This window comes from Tiliqua scincoides, chromosome 7 (assembly GCF_035046505.1).
Source record: "Tiliqua scincoides isolate rTilSci1 chromosome 7, rTilSci1.hap2, whole genome shotgun sequence".
Lineage (NCBI taxonomy): Eukaryota > Metazoa > Chordata > Lepidosauria > Squamata > Scincidae > Tiliqua > Tiliqua scincoides.
Genome location: NC_089827.1, coordinates 51,761,195 through 51,777,537, shown reverse-complemented (window position 1 = coordinate 51,777,537; position 16,343 = coordinate 51,761,195). Strand labels below are relative to the sequence as shown.

The 16,343-nt window shown below is 43.9% G+C and overlaps 1 protein-coding gene and 1 pseudogene across 3 annotated transcripts in view; both read right to left on the bottom strand.

Annotated features, from left to right (window-relative positions):
• ABTB3 (ankyrin repeat and BTB domain containing 3) overlaps nucleotides 1-16,343 on the bottom strand; it is a 234,082-nt gene that overhangs the window by 35,198 nt on the left and 182,541 nt on the right. For all 3 annotated transcript variants that reach the window (XM_066633515.1, XM_066633516.1, XM_066633517.1), the window contains one exon: nucleotides 15,626-15,778. In XM_066633515.1, coding sequence (XP_066489612.1) covers nucleotides 15,626-15,778 — 153 coding nt within the window. The remainder of the gene's footprint in view (nucleotides 1-15,625; nucleotides 15,779-16,343) is intronic.
• LOC136658008 (5S ribosomal RNA) lies at nucleotides 6,834-6,949 on the bottom strand (annotated as a pseudogene).

Sequence of the window (16,343 nt, the reverse complement as noted above, 5' to 3'; positions counted from 1 at the left end):
GTTCATGTGTTCAGCTGCAAGTCATCAAGCAATAAGGCACTGAGGGTTGTTCATGTATGTCAGTCAGTCATGAGGAATACCTAGGTGTATCTCTGAACAATGAAGTCTTTTGCAGACACTCCCCTTTGTCTAGCCTTTTGCTGCAGACATGGATAGGGCTGTGGATCAATGGATGTCGTGCATGTGTGAAATACCATCAGGACCACAGCTTGTGCAGCTCTATGCACACCTTGGCTGCCACTAACATACCCAAAAAGTTTGCTTTCTTTTTCCTTTAAAGAAACCTGAAGTTCTTATTAATTCAAATGCTAGGATATCTAATTTAAAATATTTCTGTTGTGCATTTTGATCAAGATATTTCCAAGGTGGCTTTAAAAGCAAACAAACATTAAAGCAAACCACAATTTAAAAAAAACACAAAATACAACACCCAAACTATTATACAAAATTCAGCATAGCAATAGCAAGAATTGAATATTCCTGGATAAAAAAATACTGTAGATACTCACATATAGTACCTGAAATTTTTGGCAAGTAATCAAGCTCAAATTATCACTTTGTCTTATCTCAGGGTCAATCAGAGGGCAGAGCCTTTCCATTGGGAACAGTTTGGTTTCTCTCAAGGAGCAGGCAGGCAGGGCAGAGACTGTTTCTATGGCAGCTGGGAAATTCCAGCCAAGGTTAACCTTTTAATCTCCTTCTGCTTTGCAAATGCTTGCAAAGCAGGTCTGTTTTTTGAAACACCAGGATAGGACCCTCCTTCCCAGGCTACAATTCAGTGCACCATGACTTAAGAATAACACCCATGGAAAGCAGTGGGTCTACTTCTGAGTAAAAAGGGTTGCAAATATATGCAGCCGCATCTCTCTGCTGTGAATTGAATTGCACACTTTCAGTTATGTGTTATGGGTTGTATGTTGTACGTAGAGCTTCTGGCTTAACACACCAGACACCTTAAAGGTGGATCTGATTCATGGTTCAACCTTTTTCACTTGCATATCCCTTGGCAGCCCATTTCCATAAATTGTACCCTTCCTATTAGCAAAATGTTTGTAGTTAGTAAGACAAGCCCTCATCTCCTCCATATGAAAGCCCAGACTTCATGTATTCATCACATATTTCTCTTTTTATCTGTTTGAAGAACAGAAGACTCTGCTTTTGCACTGTTTTGCACCAGAAGTGTGCTGAGAAATTCTGGTGATTGATCACTTTCCATATTATGTTTCAGCTTTTTTACTGTGCTGGTTTTCAATCACTGGTTCATATATGAATTGATGACCAAAAACTAGCTACTGGTGGGGCTTTCACAGCCAGCTAGCTACCTCCCTTCCTGCTTTGCTGCTCTTTGCAAGGCATTCTGGAGCACGACCTGCCTTTTTCTGCCATTATTCCATTCTTTTCAAGTACCCCTAAAGGTCCTGTTGAGTGTCCCTGGGAGTACATGAATACCAGGTTGGGAACCACTGGTATGTTGTTTACAGTGCACTTACTCTGATAGTGTTTGCAAAAAGGTGGTGAAGACCGGAATTTAAAAAAGAATAAAAATGTATCTTATGATCTTTTACTGTATTTTTAATAAATTAGAGACTACAGTTCTTAGGTAACAATTAGTGGTAGGTTATTTTTCAGGATCTGGCTTCTGGTAAAATCAGACAAAACTATAGTCTGACTATAGACACCCCCCTGAGTTTAACCCCCAACTTATCCAAGGGTCATGGAAAATTCCATGATTGTTGGCTCAAAACTTGCCCTCGACTTATCTGTGGGGTCAACTTATAGGCGAGTGTCTGCAGTGAGTTTTAACTGGCATCTATATGCAAAAAGTGTAGCCACCTAGCAAATCAATCAAATTCTGTGTTAAATATTCAGATCACATATTTGCAGAAAATTAACAGTCCTGTACAAACCAAAATAATTTCTCTTAGAGGACTGATTTAGCTCTTAGCCAGAGAAATGCCTACTCTGTGCACTGGGGAATCTGTTCCACAATTAACTGTGGTGTACTCACAGGACTAATACTTTGTGTTGTCAGCACACAACTCCAGGTTTTGGAATAAAGCAAACTAGGAAAAGTATGAAATAATGCTGCACTTGTAATTATAGCAACCAAGCCAAAAATATTAACATGGAAAAAGAAGGTTCCTTTTGTGTCTGTAGACACTTGTCAGCAGTCTATGAGATTGTTTATATTGCAAGAAGTTGCTGCTAGCACAGGTATCAGAAAATTATCAATAATTTTAAACTGCAATCCTATACACACTTACCTGGGAGTAAATCCTATTGAAATGAATATGACTTACCTTCTCAATATGTGAGGAAACCCCCCAGAATTTAGAGTGTTTGAACCCATTCAGGCCCCCGTTTGGGCCTAGCTGTTAGCATAAGCAGGGTGCTTTTGCCAAAGTAGGCCCTATACTTAGCTGCTTGGGTCAACAGGACATTTTAGAAGATGCCCCTTGAATGCCTCTTTGTGTCTGTGTTAAAGAGGAAGTGGTGTTGCAGACACAAGCTTTGACCACAAGAAGTTGTTTTGCAAGTTGTGTTGCAGCTAGTACCTCAAAAACAGGAAACAGCCAGCTTCACTGCAAATGGGCAGGAGGTCGGAGGAAATGGAACTTTTTGCAGCTAGAAAGATTTCACATTTTTTAAGTGCCATATATGGTAGAGCATGCAGCGCGGAATTTGAGTAGTGGGATGTGTAGGCAGAGACAAAAGCCTCAAGTGATATGCTGTTTGCCAATCAAGAATGTATCCAAGGCTCTGCAATTTGCATTTTGCCAATCAGAAATCTGACCAATGCTTTACAATGAAGTTTGTTTGTATATCAACTCACACCCCCCAGAGAATCGGTTTCACAGACTTTGGAAGCTATTCCTCTGTGACCAGCAGAGGAATAAAAGCTCTGAAAGAATAAAAGAATAAAAGCTGAAAGAATAAAAGCTTTTTTTTCTTTGAAACCTCCTGGTGTCTGCTTCCATCCTTGCCTGAACCTGCAACAAATAGACTTGCATATGGCTTGCAAGAAGCTGACGGAACATACCAAGATCCAGGTCTACAGAGCTTGCGTCCTGAGTACACTTCTGTACTGCAGCGAGTCATGGACTCTTCGCTCACAACAGGTGAGGAAACTGAGCGCTTTCCACATGCGCTGCCTCCGACGCATCCTCGGCATCACCTGGCAGGACAAAGTTCCAAACAACACAGTCCTGGAACGTGCTGGAATCCCTAGCATGTATTCACTGCTGAAACAGAGACGCCTGCGTTGGCTTGGTCATGTCGTGAGAATGGATGATGGCCGGATCCCAAAGGATCTCCTCTATGGAGAACTCGTGCAAGGAAAGCGCCCTACAGGTAGACCACAGCTGCGATACAAGGACATCTGCAAGAGGGATCTGAAGGCCTTAGGGATGGACCTCAACAAGTGGGAAACCCTGGCCTCTGAGCGGCCCGCTTGGAGGCAGGCTGTGCAGCATGGCCTTTCCCAGTTTGAAGAGACACTTTGCCAACAGTCTGAGGCTAAGAGGCAAAGAAGGAAGGCCCATAGCCAGGGAGACAGACCAGGGACAGACTGCACTTGCTCCTGGTGTGGAAGGGATTGTCACTCCCGGATTGGCCTTTTCAGCCACACTAGACGCTGTGCCAGAACCACCTTTCAGAGCGCGATACCATAGTCTTTCGAGACTGAAGGTTGCCAATACAAATGGCTTGCATTGTTATGGTCCAATCCTACCAAGAGAAGGGCCAGAGGAACACGTGTTCCGCTGGTGCTAGCTGCTGCAGAAGTGCTGTAAAGCACTTTGTGGCAGTGCATGGAGCTGGTGTGCCAGCAGGCAGGTTGGAGTCTTCCCACACGTGCCAGCAGAGTGATGGAGGTCCATCAGAGCAGGTAAACTCAGGGCAGGGGGTGGTATGAAGTGGGGGGGTAGGGAAAGTTGGGAAGGACAGAGTGGGGAGATGGGCCCTGGGATGGGGGCGTGTTTGGCAGTGGCAGTGCACACTGAATCCTGACCTCTTTCCCGTGCCTGATCCACCTGCATAGATCAACTCAAACTTGCACCAGCAATATTATTGGTGCCTTATTATCTGAGTTGAGCTGTTGTGGCTGTTGGGGCTTTCCCTGGGGGCAAGGGTCAAATGCCCCTTACCCCAACTAGACTCCATCAGCCAAAAATCCTCTGTGGGATGCCCATGCTGCATCGCTGTGTAGGGATATAATTAGGATTGGAAAGTATTGTTCTGAGGAGTTGTTTATGCTGAGGAGTTGTTCAGCAGTATACAGATGCTTCCTTTGTGATATAAATTTCACCACACTAAAAAAAGGTCTCTTTTGATCAAATAGCACTTGTAAAAACAGAAACAAAACAAATAAATCATAAGTTCTTCATTATAACACTAGAGACAACAGAATATTTGCATATGAAAAAAAGTCCAATGTTTGTAGCAAGATATCTGGATCAGACTAACAGATCAATCCTAACTAAATCCCCCCCCCAGTCAACATGGGAGGGGCAGTCCCAGAGGTCTCAAGAAAAATTTGTTCCCTTGCCCAGGGGTAAGCTTCTGCCATTTGCATAAGGTCTAGTTGGACCTGCGCCAGTGATTTAGCTGGCACAAGTCCAAGTGGACTGGGAAGACAGATCAAGGCCAGGAAGATTGATAGAATATCAGTGGTGCCACTTCCTAGTCTTGATCTGCCCTCCACCCCAGCCCAATCTCCTTCATGTTCCTCCCCTCCTCGACCCATTCAGCTCACCCCCCTCCACCACCTTTCCATGCTGACTTACCAGCACCAGGGAATGCAGACAAACCACTGGCACCCTATTGTTGCTGCTCGCAGCAACAGCCATAAAGAACTTTAAACTTCCAGAACACTAGTTCCAGCAGCGTAGGGCCCCATTAGGATTGGGCTATAAGAGTCACTTCACACATTACATAGTGGCAAACATGCTTCCATATTCCTACTACGCATACGTGTAGTGGAGAGCTGCAGTCAACCAGGATACCTCGCAGATATACTTGACTGAAGCACACACCGATAAGCATGTTTACGCATGCAGTATTTAAACAAAAGTAAATAAAGCATAAACCACCCCCATCCCTCATGTGTGTACTTGTGTAAAGAAGATGGGATAACTGTAAGGCTCATGTAGCCCTTTAACTCCTCCTTCATACTTTTGCCAGGAGGGCAGGAGGTCTGGTCTAGAGGGTAGAGCCTCCGTTTGCCTGAAGATAACATCCGAAGGTTGCCAGTTCGAGGCCACCGACACTGTGAACGGCGAGACCTTGAAGCAGCTGACAAGCCTAGCCGAGTTATGCTGAGTTATTCCACCTGCTCTTTGGCCGCTGTCAGCCTGTGTGGGAGGAAAATGGAGGCCAGAATGTGATACCAGATCATTAAAGATCCATCTGAAATGTTGTGGTTCTTGAAAGACAGAACCTTCTTCAATTGTAAAAATCCCTACTGGGATTTAGTATAGCCTGCCTATGTAAACCGCCTTGAATTAAAGTCTGAGGAGAAATCTGGTGACCAAGAAAGGCGGTATATAAATACCTGTATTATTATTATTATTATTATTATTATTATTATACTTTATAACAGTGGTTCTCAAACTCTTTGGGAGAGTTTGAGAGCCACTAAGCTCTTGCGTGGGCGGGAGGGGGGAGGCAGCAGGGGCGGGGGAAGGCAGCACCACAATCCCCAGGATCGCGCCGCTCAGAGGGGCTGCAGGGGTTTGGGTACACATACACAGTGAAAGCAGATGCAGAGCGATCGCGCCTCGAAGGAAGTGGAGTGCGATCGCCCCGCATCTACTTTCACTGCTGCAGGGAGCCCTGCTGCAGGTCGCGCCAGGCTCCCCGCACCCCTGGAAGGCTGCAGGGGCTTGGGTACACGGGAGGCTGCAGGGGCTTGGCTCCCCCTGAGCAGCACGATCCTGGGGATCGCACCGCTGCCTCCTCCCTGCCTCCAGGCTGCCCCTGTCTCTTAAGGGGGCAGGGGCCAGGGCCCACAGGCTGGGGCGTCGCGACACCCCAGTTTGAAAAGCCCTGCTTTATAAGATTCCCCTCACCTGTGAGCTGGGAATGAATTGTGCGCATAATGTGTGAAATGGATTCTTATTATGGAGATGACTGAATACTTAGGAGATGCTGGCCACGTCTACATTGTGGATCTTCTACACTTTTGAGTTGGAAGTCTGTGGGTCACATCACAGCTTGGATATGAACTCATAGTAGTCTTATGGAAGCCCCTGTTTTTCTTAGCTTCACCATCTTCACATTTGCTCTGCAGGGATAATAATACTGTCCTACATTACAGACTTGTTATAAGGATTACAGACATAATGTATGCAAAACACTTTGAACTCAAAGCACTGATATAGTTCATTTGCAAAGAATTATTGTTTAATATATGATCAGGCCTCTTCATCTGTAATGGGAGGAAGGGTAATGGGAGAAATGTTTTCTTTCCAAAGGCCTGAGTTTGGTGATGAAATGAGGAGCTGGAAAGGAATGTGGGTCAAGAGCGGGTGGGACCGGTGGAGCTCTGCTCTGCTGGATCTAGAACTCTGTGTCGAGCCTTCCAGCTTACACAGGGCTCCTCAAGTCTGTGCTGGCAAAATGGCTGGCACAGAATGAAGGAAAACCATTACAGCCTTTGTGCCCTTACTCAAGGGAAGGGGACTTTTGTCCCCTTCCACTGAGGAGGCCTCCGGCAGCCCCAGTGGTATCGCTGGATTCAGCAGTAGCCATTTGGTGCTGCTGCACCTGACAAAGCTGCCCGAGATAGGAATTGCGCTGGTTGGCAACCTTCAGTCTCGAAAGACTATGGTATAAGCCTACAGCACCCGGTATTCCCAGGTTGTCTCCCATCCAAGTACTAACTAGGCCTGACCCTGCTTAGCTTCCGAGATCAGATGAGATCAGGCATCTGCAGGGTAGTGCTGTTAGATTGGAAAAATGGCAGAGCAGAAAGGCTTACCCACCCAACCCCCTAGTATCAAGGGCCAGTTCAATCCCTCCTCCCACAGCTTCTTTTAAGAAACACCAGTCAAACATTGGGAAACATGATCATAGACCTTCTCTGTTGCAGTTATGTCAGCTCCTCAGAATATGTAGATAACTTGAATACAGTGGGCCCTTCTTATCTGGAGGCTCAGCATCCATGGGTTTGAGTATCTGCAGATGTTGAGCCCACAGTTAAAGGACCTCTGAGCATCTCATGGATGAAAATGGAAGCGGCTTCTGGTCACATTCAGGAGGTGTTCTTTTGTGCAGGATGGCCACAAACTGGAAGTAACTTCTGGTCAAGAACTGGAGGCTTCTGAGGAGGCCACACATGAACTCCAGAGCGCCTCCAGGTAAATAATTGCAACACCGTGCTGCCCTCCCTTGCAGATTTTATTATTCAAGGAATTTGGTATCTGCAAATTTGGTGGGTCCTAGAATGGATCCCCCACCGATACCAAGGGCCCACTCTATTCAGGTTTGAAAGAGGTAAGGGATATATTCTATAACATTAGAAGGTATTTCATTCCTAATACTAAAGGGAAATGAGGGGGAGAAGAGCTAACACTTCAGTAATTCCTCATTACTACTATTGGATGCCAGGTTAGCAACAGAGGATGAGATTTCCATCAGGAAACCTGTACGTGGCTTTATAAGTATTCAAATCCTCTTCATCCTCTGGAATCATCTCCACCAAGGGACTGCTGAGTTTCGTCAAGGAGTTTGTTTGCAGCCACATGCTGGGCTGGCATTTTTATACCTAATAATTGCAGCAGTCATGGCTGGCATTAGAGGATTAGTCAAAATTTGGGATGAAGACAAGGACACTCAAGGAGAGAAGCATATGGAAGGGGTGCTCTATCTAATTAGATGGAAACAATATATCACGCTGTTATTGAGTTCTGTGAAGAGGTCCTGCTTCTCCAGCTCATCTAGCGTTTTGTAAGGAAAAGTAGCATTATCAATGCTTTCTCCCCCAGGAAATCTGATGTTTGAAATTCCAGTTTCTTTCAGTTCCACACATTACAATATTCCTTCACAAAAAGGAGCAATGTTCAGGAAATCTGTGTATGGATCTTAAAAGTGCAACTATCATACATATGTGGTTTCTTTTTTTTCTTTTTTTTGTATGTATATATACATACTAGGAAGATGCATCAGGTCATGGTTTTCAAGGATGTACATGGTATGCACACACTCAAAATCTAGCCCTTTGTCTGAATATCAGACACTATACCGTACCCAAGGGGTTCACTCAAGTGTTTTCCATGTAGGAATTTTATAATTCCCCTACCATCTACTCAGAGGGGAGATTCAAGTCTTGGAGAACAGAAAGGACTGGGTTCTTGAACCACTGCAGGACAGAAAGCCCAATCCTGAGCTGCCTGGAGCGCGGGGCTGCCACGGTGGTGAAAACAGCTGCTGTGGCATTCAGTGCACCCCAGGCAGTCACCACCTCCTCGGGAGAAGGGGACATTCATCACCTTCCCCGGAGTAAAGGAAGCAGCCCCGCAATGGGGCTACTCAATACTGTGACAGCTGGGTTAGCTCCACACTGGGCCAGCACTGAGGGTTTGCAAATATGTTTTACTGTACATTTGTGACAGTGCGCGCCGGCAGTGAGACGGCGCACACTGTTTAGGATTGGGCTCACAGTTAGCAAAGCAACCATTCTGCTAGAGACTATGAGTAAGAAGAGAAGCCTCCCTTACTCAGGGGACAACAAGGCTTTGAAACCTTGACACTGGGATCAGTCTCTCTCTCTCTCTCTCTCTCTCTCTCTCTCTCTCTCTCTCTCTGTCCTTTCACATACAACTTGAATCAGATCTGAGAGGGGGAAAGTGGAAGTACTAGACCTTCCAGGGTTGATATATTTCAAGGAAAACCTATCACGGTGGAGTATGTTACCAGCCCTGCCTCCTGTGCTTTAAATGCCCAACCTACCTGACTGGCAAATCCTGCAAAACCTTATATAGACAATTTTTAATAGCATATAACATTGCTTAAAAGATAAGTTATTTTCGTAGCAGATCACTGTAATATTCTTGTTTTGAAAAGCATTCCCTGGTGCTTCTAATGACACTTAGATTTCTTCAAAACACAGTTGGACATCACCTCTCATTAAATTGCTTTAGCACTCACTACACATGCATTTCTCTTAATTGGATAAAACAGGACCAATCTCTTAGCAAAAATACACAAACAAATCCTATCTTCATGTGAATGTGACAATGCTATGTCTGCGCACTAGGAAAATAGATATTTTCTTTAATTAACATTTTGCAAATGTTTTGGTACAATAGGATTCTAGACAGAGCTCATTTGCTAGCATACTATGAAATCTTTGAAAACTAAGGACTTTTTCTTTTTGCCTGTAACAATTTGGAGATTGAGACTTACATATCAGGACATGCTTATATGGCTGCAGTTATAGTAGTTACCACTGGAGGTCTTCGGTTTCTTAAAACTATACTTTCTAAGAATACAAGGTAATGTTAAGACAAGGATCTCAATGTTCCATTGTACTCCACAAAACAATTATATAAGGCAGAGTGCACCATGCTGAAGGATGATTCTTTGCCTAATCCTATGCAGTCAGTTTCACAGTTGAGTGGCGATCTAAACCTGGGCTTACTGAAAATTAAAGATGGTCTGCAAAGGAACTTTCAGTACTGCAATCTAGTATTGAACCACAATCAAAGGAAGGAAGCAAATGATGAAGGTGGATGGATGTCCTGTGGTGTCACGGCCTGTGATATAAGAATCAAGCAAACTGCAACCAGAGGTGCAGGACCTTTGGGAAGTCCACAACCTTGCATCCGGCAGAACGTGGAAGAATATGTATCAGTTGCCCTTTGGCTTAGAGTAGGTTCTGAAGAAACAGCTCTATGCAGATATGCCCTGGGAACAAACATTCCATCAAATGAAACATGAGCCAGTAAGACATGAGCCTTGAACTTAGGGGTAAAAGTGAGGAGCACTTATCAATATGTAGCAATAACTCCACAGATAAAGGTAACAAAGTACTGTATGTAGCATTTGCTCTAAAAGTTGATAAAACTATGTATGATTTAAACCAGTAATTTTCAACCTTTTTTTGTCTCATGACACACTGACAAGGTACGAAAATTGTCAAGGCACACCATCAGTTTTTTGACAATTGACAAGGCACACCATGCTTTAGGTGGGGGGCTCACATCCTCCAGTGAATCTACTAATAAATGACCTTTCGCCAAACTCCTGCAGCACACCTGCATACCATTTATGGCACACCAGTGTTCTACGGTACAGTGGTTGAAAATAGCTGATTTACTCTTGACTTTTATCAGGGGTAAAAATTTATATATGTACCTATTACAGTGAATGTCTGAATTCGGCAATTGCCAACATTCACATCTGAATACTGATAATCTCAGATGAATGTTGTGGATGTCTAAAAACTTGGAGATACACTAGTAACTGTCAATTGTCACCTAAATAAGATTGCCAACATTAATCAGCAAATAGTCAACAAGTGAGGACATACCTTAGTGAATGAAGACATTACCAAAATGTTCGTAGGACTGCCAACATTAATATGTGGATACCAATGAACCACAACTTTCAAACATTCACTATACATATCCAAAATGCCATTGGAAGTCTTTAAAAAGTTGCAGTATCTATCGGGATCCATGCTTAGTACTTCTAAGGGCTGAAAATGTGTAATCCCAAATACAAAATGTTTTTCCTGATGAAAAACACCCTCATTTACATTTTAACTGCATTGCTGCTGAAATCTGTCCCAGACACAGTTTGGGCCAAATTTGAAAGCTCCACTGTGGCAAACGGTTCCATAAACAGCAGGGGACGCTTACTGGATTCTGTGATTGGTTCTGTGAATCCTGAGAGCTTATGCAGCCGTTGTGCTAGATTTTTGTGAGGGCCCCAGCTCTTCCGAAAGATTCGCAACCAAACAGTTCTCCTAAATGAAGCATACTGCCAACGAAATTCTGCAAAGGCAACTACAGGCAGCTCTGAATTTATGTGGGGGTTACACCCCTGGAAAATGGTGCATATATCAAAAATGCGTAAATTAAAAATGGATTTTCCCATAAGAAACAATGGGATTGGTATGGGTTAGGGAAGCTTGCTTGTGGTTGCCACAGTCAAAAATCACCCTTAAGGAAAAATTCTCATGCTCTACACCAGGGGTGCCCAAACCCCGGCCCGGGGGCCATTTGTGGCCCACGGGGGCTCCCAATCAGGCCCTCGGGGAGCCCCCAGTCTCCAGTGAGCCTCTGACCCTCTGGAGACTTGCTGGAGCCCGTACTGGCCCAACACAACTGCTCTCAGCATGAGGACAACTGCTTGACCTCTCACCTGAGCTTGGGACAAGGGCTCCCTCCAATACTTGCTGTTTCATGTCTGTGATGCAACAGCGGCAACAAAGGAAAGCCTGGCCTTGATTTGTGCAAGGCCTTTTATTTGTGCAAGGCCTTGAGCTACTGCAAGACCTTCATTCATTCATTCAAGTTCTATCTCTAATAAATTCATTTATGTAAATTTATTCAAATTTTAAATGTAAATTAATTCTTTTTTTCCTTGACCCCCGACACAGTGTCAGAGAGAAGATGTGGCCCTCCTGCCAAAATGTTTGGACACCCCTGCTCTACACAGTTGCACTCCCCCCCCCGCCATTGCCTGAGTTCAGCAGGCATGGCTTGGTTCCTTTCTCAGCTCAGCAGCCTTGAGAAAAAAGTGCCCTGCAATTTGAACATTCACATTGGAATTGTCCCTGTTTTGCCTTCAGAACCAATGAGAAGCCATCTTCTCTGCTGACTGACACACTCATCTGGGAGAAGGAAGCTGCAAGTGGAAAGTACCTAGGAGAGAATGAGAAGGGCTGCTTCCAAGCTGATCAAGAAATGCTTTGCTGGTAAATGTATGGAGTGTTGTATGGCGGCTGGGATAACCATCCCAGAGACATGGGAGGACTCTGAAGGTGAGAAGACACAAGGTGAGACTATGATAGGTCTGGCACAGGGGTGTCCAAAGTTTTTGGCAGGAGGGCCACATTGTCTCTCTGACGCTGTGTCGGGGCCGGGGGGGGGGAGAATTAATTTACATTTAAAATTTGAAAAAATTTACATAAGTTTACATAAATGAATATATTAAAGATGAACTTATATGAAGGAATGAAGGTCTAGCAATAGCTCAAGGCCTATAAAAGGCCTTGCACAAAGCAAGGCTGGCCTTTCCTTCGCTGCCACTGCTGCATCACAGATGTGAAACAGCAAGCAGTGGAGGGAGCCCTCATCCCACAGCTCATGCAAGAGGTCAAATAGTCGCCCTCACACTGAGAGCAGTTGCATTGGGACAGTGTGGGCTCCAACAAATCTCTGGAGGGCCAGAGGCTCATTTTAGACTAGGGGCTCCCTGAGGACCGCATTGAGAGGCCTCGAGGGCAGCAAGTGGCCCCAGGGCTGGGGTTTGGGCACCTCTGGTCTGGCAGGTGGAGACAGGTAGCAAAGGGGAACTTGTTAATACAGGAAGAAGCAATAAATGATTGTTAGAGGCACCACGTGGGATATTTTCCAGCTCCCCAACAGTCAGAGTTCACTTGTTTCTTGCAGCGATGGAAAAGAAAGCAGTTCATGGAATATTAGCTGGGTTTGAGTCTTCTCTTATGTTATAGGGTAGCTCTGTGCGGGGAGTGAAACAGGTTGGGAGTGTGTCTACTTGACTAAGGACCCGCTGGCAAGAGAAATAATGAAGACATGCCTGGTCTTCGGGGATGAGAAAATCTGAAGAAGCTTGGGCAGGGGACCTTAGAAACAAAAAAAAGGAGGGGATTGATACAATTGGTCTACAGCTTAAGAAGCACCAAATCTGGGGTGAATCTTGGTTCATGCAGAAGTGCGGAAGATTAACCGCACCGTTTCAAAAACAAGCCCATGCAAATCACACTTCCGGTCTTAATTTGCAAATTGCACTATATCAGAAATGTGCTAATTAAGACTGCGAGATTGAGAACTGCCCATGTTCGATTCCCAAACAAAACTGCTTATCCTTGGTGAGATTTTTTTTATAACTTTAATGTAATTGATGTGATGTATAATCTATAACTCAAACAATATTCTCTAGAAATGTGACTTGTCAATCACTCTTCTGCCTTTGCACTCACTGGCCAGAATATTGGATATCAAGAGCAGGGTTGCTCTGCACTGAGCAATTAGTAGAATAAAGCCAGCATATTTTTCCTTACCCTGTAAATAAAAGAGCAAGAAACGTACCTTAAAGAAAACAAAAAGTGAAAATTAGGAAAGGAGTTCTGAAATGACCCTGCAAGAACCATGATTCCACAGGCCCACCCCCGTGGTTGTTGGCCCTTCTCAACAGAAAGCCAGAACTAAAACAATCCAACTAAATGTAGAGGCTACTAAGCAATATTTGAAATACAGAAGCCTTTGGTCTTAGAGTCAGCGCCCAATAAAAGAAATCCTAGTCAATAAACTGTATGAATATTAGTCAAATAAATAATAGTGGTATAATCTTCCATATGTATGGAACAACACTTGGAGAAAAAGGTGCCTTTTACTTGTCTGTACTGCAGCAGGCATTTTTAGAAGAGGTTTTCCCTCATGTGCAAGAGAATGAGGACTGCTTCTTCTAGTAACGGATCTGCCCCCATTGTGCCCCGGGGTAGGTTTGTGAAACGTCGCCCCCCAACATGCCACCACCACCCCCTCTCCGGGATACTCACTGAGGCTCACAGAGCTTCGTGCAACTCCCAGCACAACTCAGAAAGCTTTCAGAGGCTTCTTGCGCAGTTTTAAACTATACTTTTGGTTTCCCAACGAAACCGGAAGTGCTGCTTAAGACCACGTGAGAAGGCTTTTAATGCCCTGCCAAGCGCCACATGGGGCTTTGCCTGCCCATGGAATGACTATGACGGGCAGACGGGGCAGTGCAACAGGTGGAAGTGGCGCAGTGAGCATGGAACTTGGGGCTTTTGCCCCCTGCTGTTCCCCAGGTCCACCACTGTCTTCTTCTAAGACAGTACCTGCCATTCATAGTTTTTGTTAATTCTTACACTAATAGAACAATTAACCTGTTTTTAAAAAAATAAGCACAGGAACATTTTAGTCAATCAAAAAGTTCATCTAACCAATTAATTGGCTAATTGTTGCAACTTCAGACTGCCATCCTATTTGCTCTTGTCCCTTTAAACTCAAAGGAGCTTACTTCTCAGTAGACATGCATAGGATTGTCTGTAAGAAAACAGCTCTGTGAACTACTCTGGTTGAAAAGCAGCATGTAAGTATTTTTATATCTTTTAATAAAACAGCGTTTGTTGAACAAAACAAAACAATGTACTGGATCCACTATGATATGCCTAGAAGTCTGCAAAGACCAGAGCAGCAAGAAGCTGTCCCCAATATAGTTGCCACAGTAAAATGACAAAATTAAGGGAAGGCATTCAGGAAACAAGGACCATTCACTGTGACTTTTGGAGACACAGCACTGAAAAAGGAGCCCCTCACTAATCTGAGATACCTCTTCTGATAACACTGTTGGAAAGTTAATCAAGGATGCCATGCTGCTGCCATAGCTCGTTGCATACACAATTTCTTATTCTTCTAAACAGCACGAGAAGCACAGACTGCTTTAGCAATGCAGCAAGCAACCTGCTAATGCGTAGGCTGCTGTAGCAAGGGATATGCATGCAATCCTTTTCTCATATAATGAGGACATCTTTTGCAGCTGCTTGCTGAAAGAAATAGTATGTGCACTTGGGTTTGAATTCACTGGTCCCTAAGGAAGAGCATGAAAACCGCTGGCTCTCCTGTGCTCTGAAGCGCCTAAGTAACTAGATTACTAATTTCTGTCTTGACAGTCTCAAAACACAACTTATCCCATATAAACAGCAAACACAGAAATGTATCCCACAATGAAGGATGCATCCAATGCTTTGTATAACCACACAGATGAAGCTGGAAGAAGCTTTTGGTCAAATGAACAGAGTCAAAACAAACATATTTACAGAGGCATTACAAAATCACTAGATACACAATACTGCTCCTTACTTATTCTGTTAAAACCAGGACTTAAAACCTTGAACAGTGCACTCTCATTTTTCACAAATCTGACATCGACATGAAAAGCAGAATCTTACAGAAGCTGGAAGCATCTCTCGGTGCGAATATACGCTATTTAAACCACAACTGCAACAAGGAAGGGACAGAAGCCAGTTTTGCAGCCTTTTAAAATAGCACCTCGGAATTTGGCAGAGAAGCACAGTGAGACAGAGTTAATTAGATGAGCACTTCAATCCCTTGTTAAGGCAACAGCGTCCGATGGCAAAGAAGGGGATACGCGAAAGGCATTCACAACAGAAAGACTTGGGGCTTGATCCAGCTATTTAAACCTGTAGGCTCACAGGTCTTGCAGATGCTGAAACTGGCTGGCACAGCCGTATAAAAGAAATACAGCTGCTGATTTCATAAGCTAAATAGGAAAAAAGAAAAGAAAAATCTGCAACTTGTATAATCTGTATACCGAGTATGTAATTGAACCCTTGGCCCTGCCTGTTAAACCAGAGCAACTGCTTTCTCAAATCATTTCTTTGCACACTTACTTTAACTGCCGAGGTTCACAGTCAACTCCTGGTAGCAAAAGCCTGGCTGCTTGCCGTACATCATCGCTATCCACAGAGAAACTGCGACGGTGCCCTGCGTGAGCCAGTGCAACTCTGATCCATTCCATCAAGGGTGGCAGCACTATGAACGGCCTAGAAAGAACAAAGCAAAGAGGCTATTTTCTCCGATAATCAAATGCAATATATGTATGTATAAATCAGGAACACTGAAAATCATCTCAGGAAGCTCCAGGCAGATTCAAGCCAAATATCAGAGTTTCTCCTATAGTGGGAAGGTTGAATTGGTTTTCCTAAAGTACTATCTCAGATAGATCTGTGTTCTTTCCAAGTTCATATGTATTCCCATTTGGATTTGAACACATCACTGTCAATCTGAGTTTTTAGAAAATCATAAGACCCCAGTCACAAGAGAAACAGCTACTAAATTTTTTTTACAATCAGAAATATGTCTCTTCGCCAAAAATCCCTTAAATACAAGGGAAGAGAAGCTTAAAAACTACGTGATGAGATTTTAATATTTAAATGAATATAATGTCAAAAGTTCACCAGAAACATTAAACTTATATTCATCTGATATATCAAGAAGGGTGACCCTGTTACCATTTTTTATGCGTAACTGACATCTTTCCTTTTCAACTGCAATCAAGAAAAAATAAAGTAGAATAAGTTATTTTCAGAATGACAGCCATTGGCCACG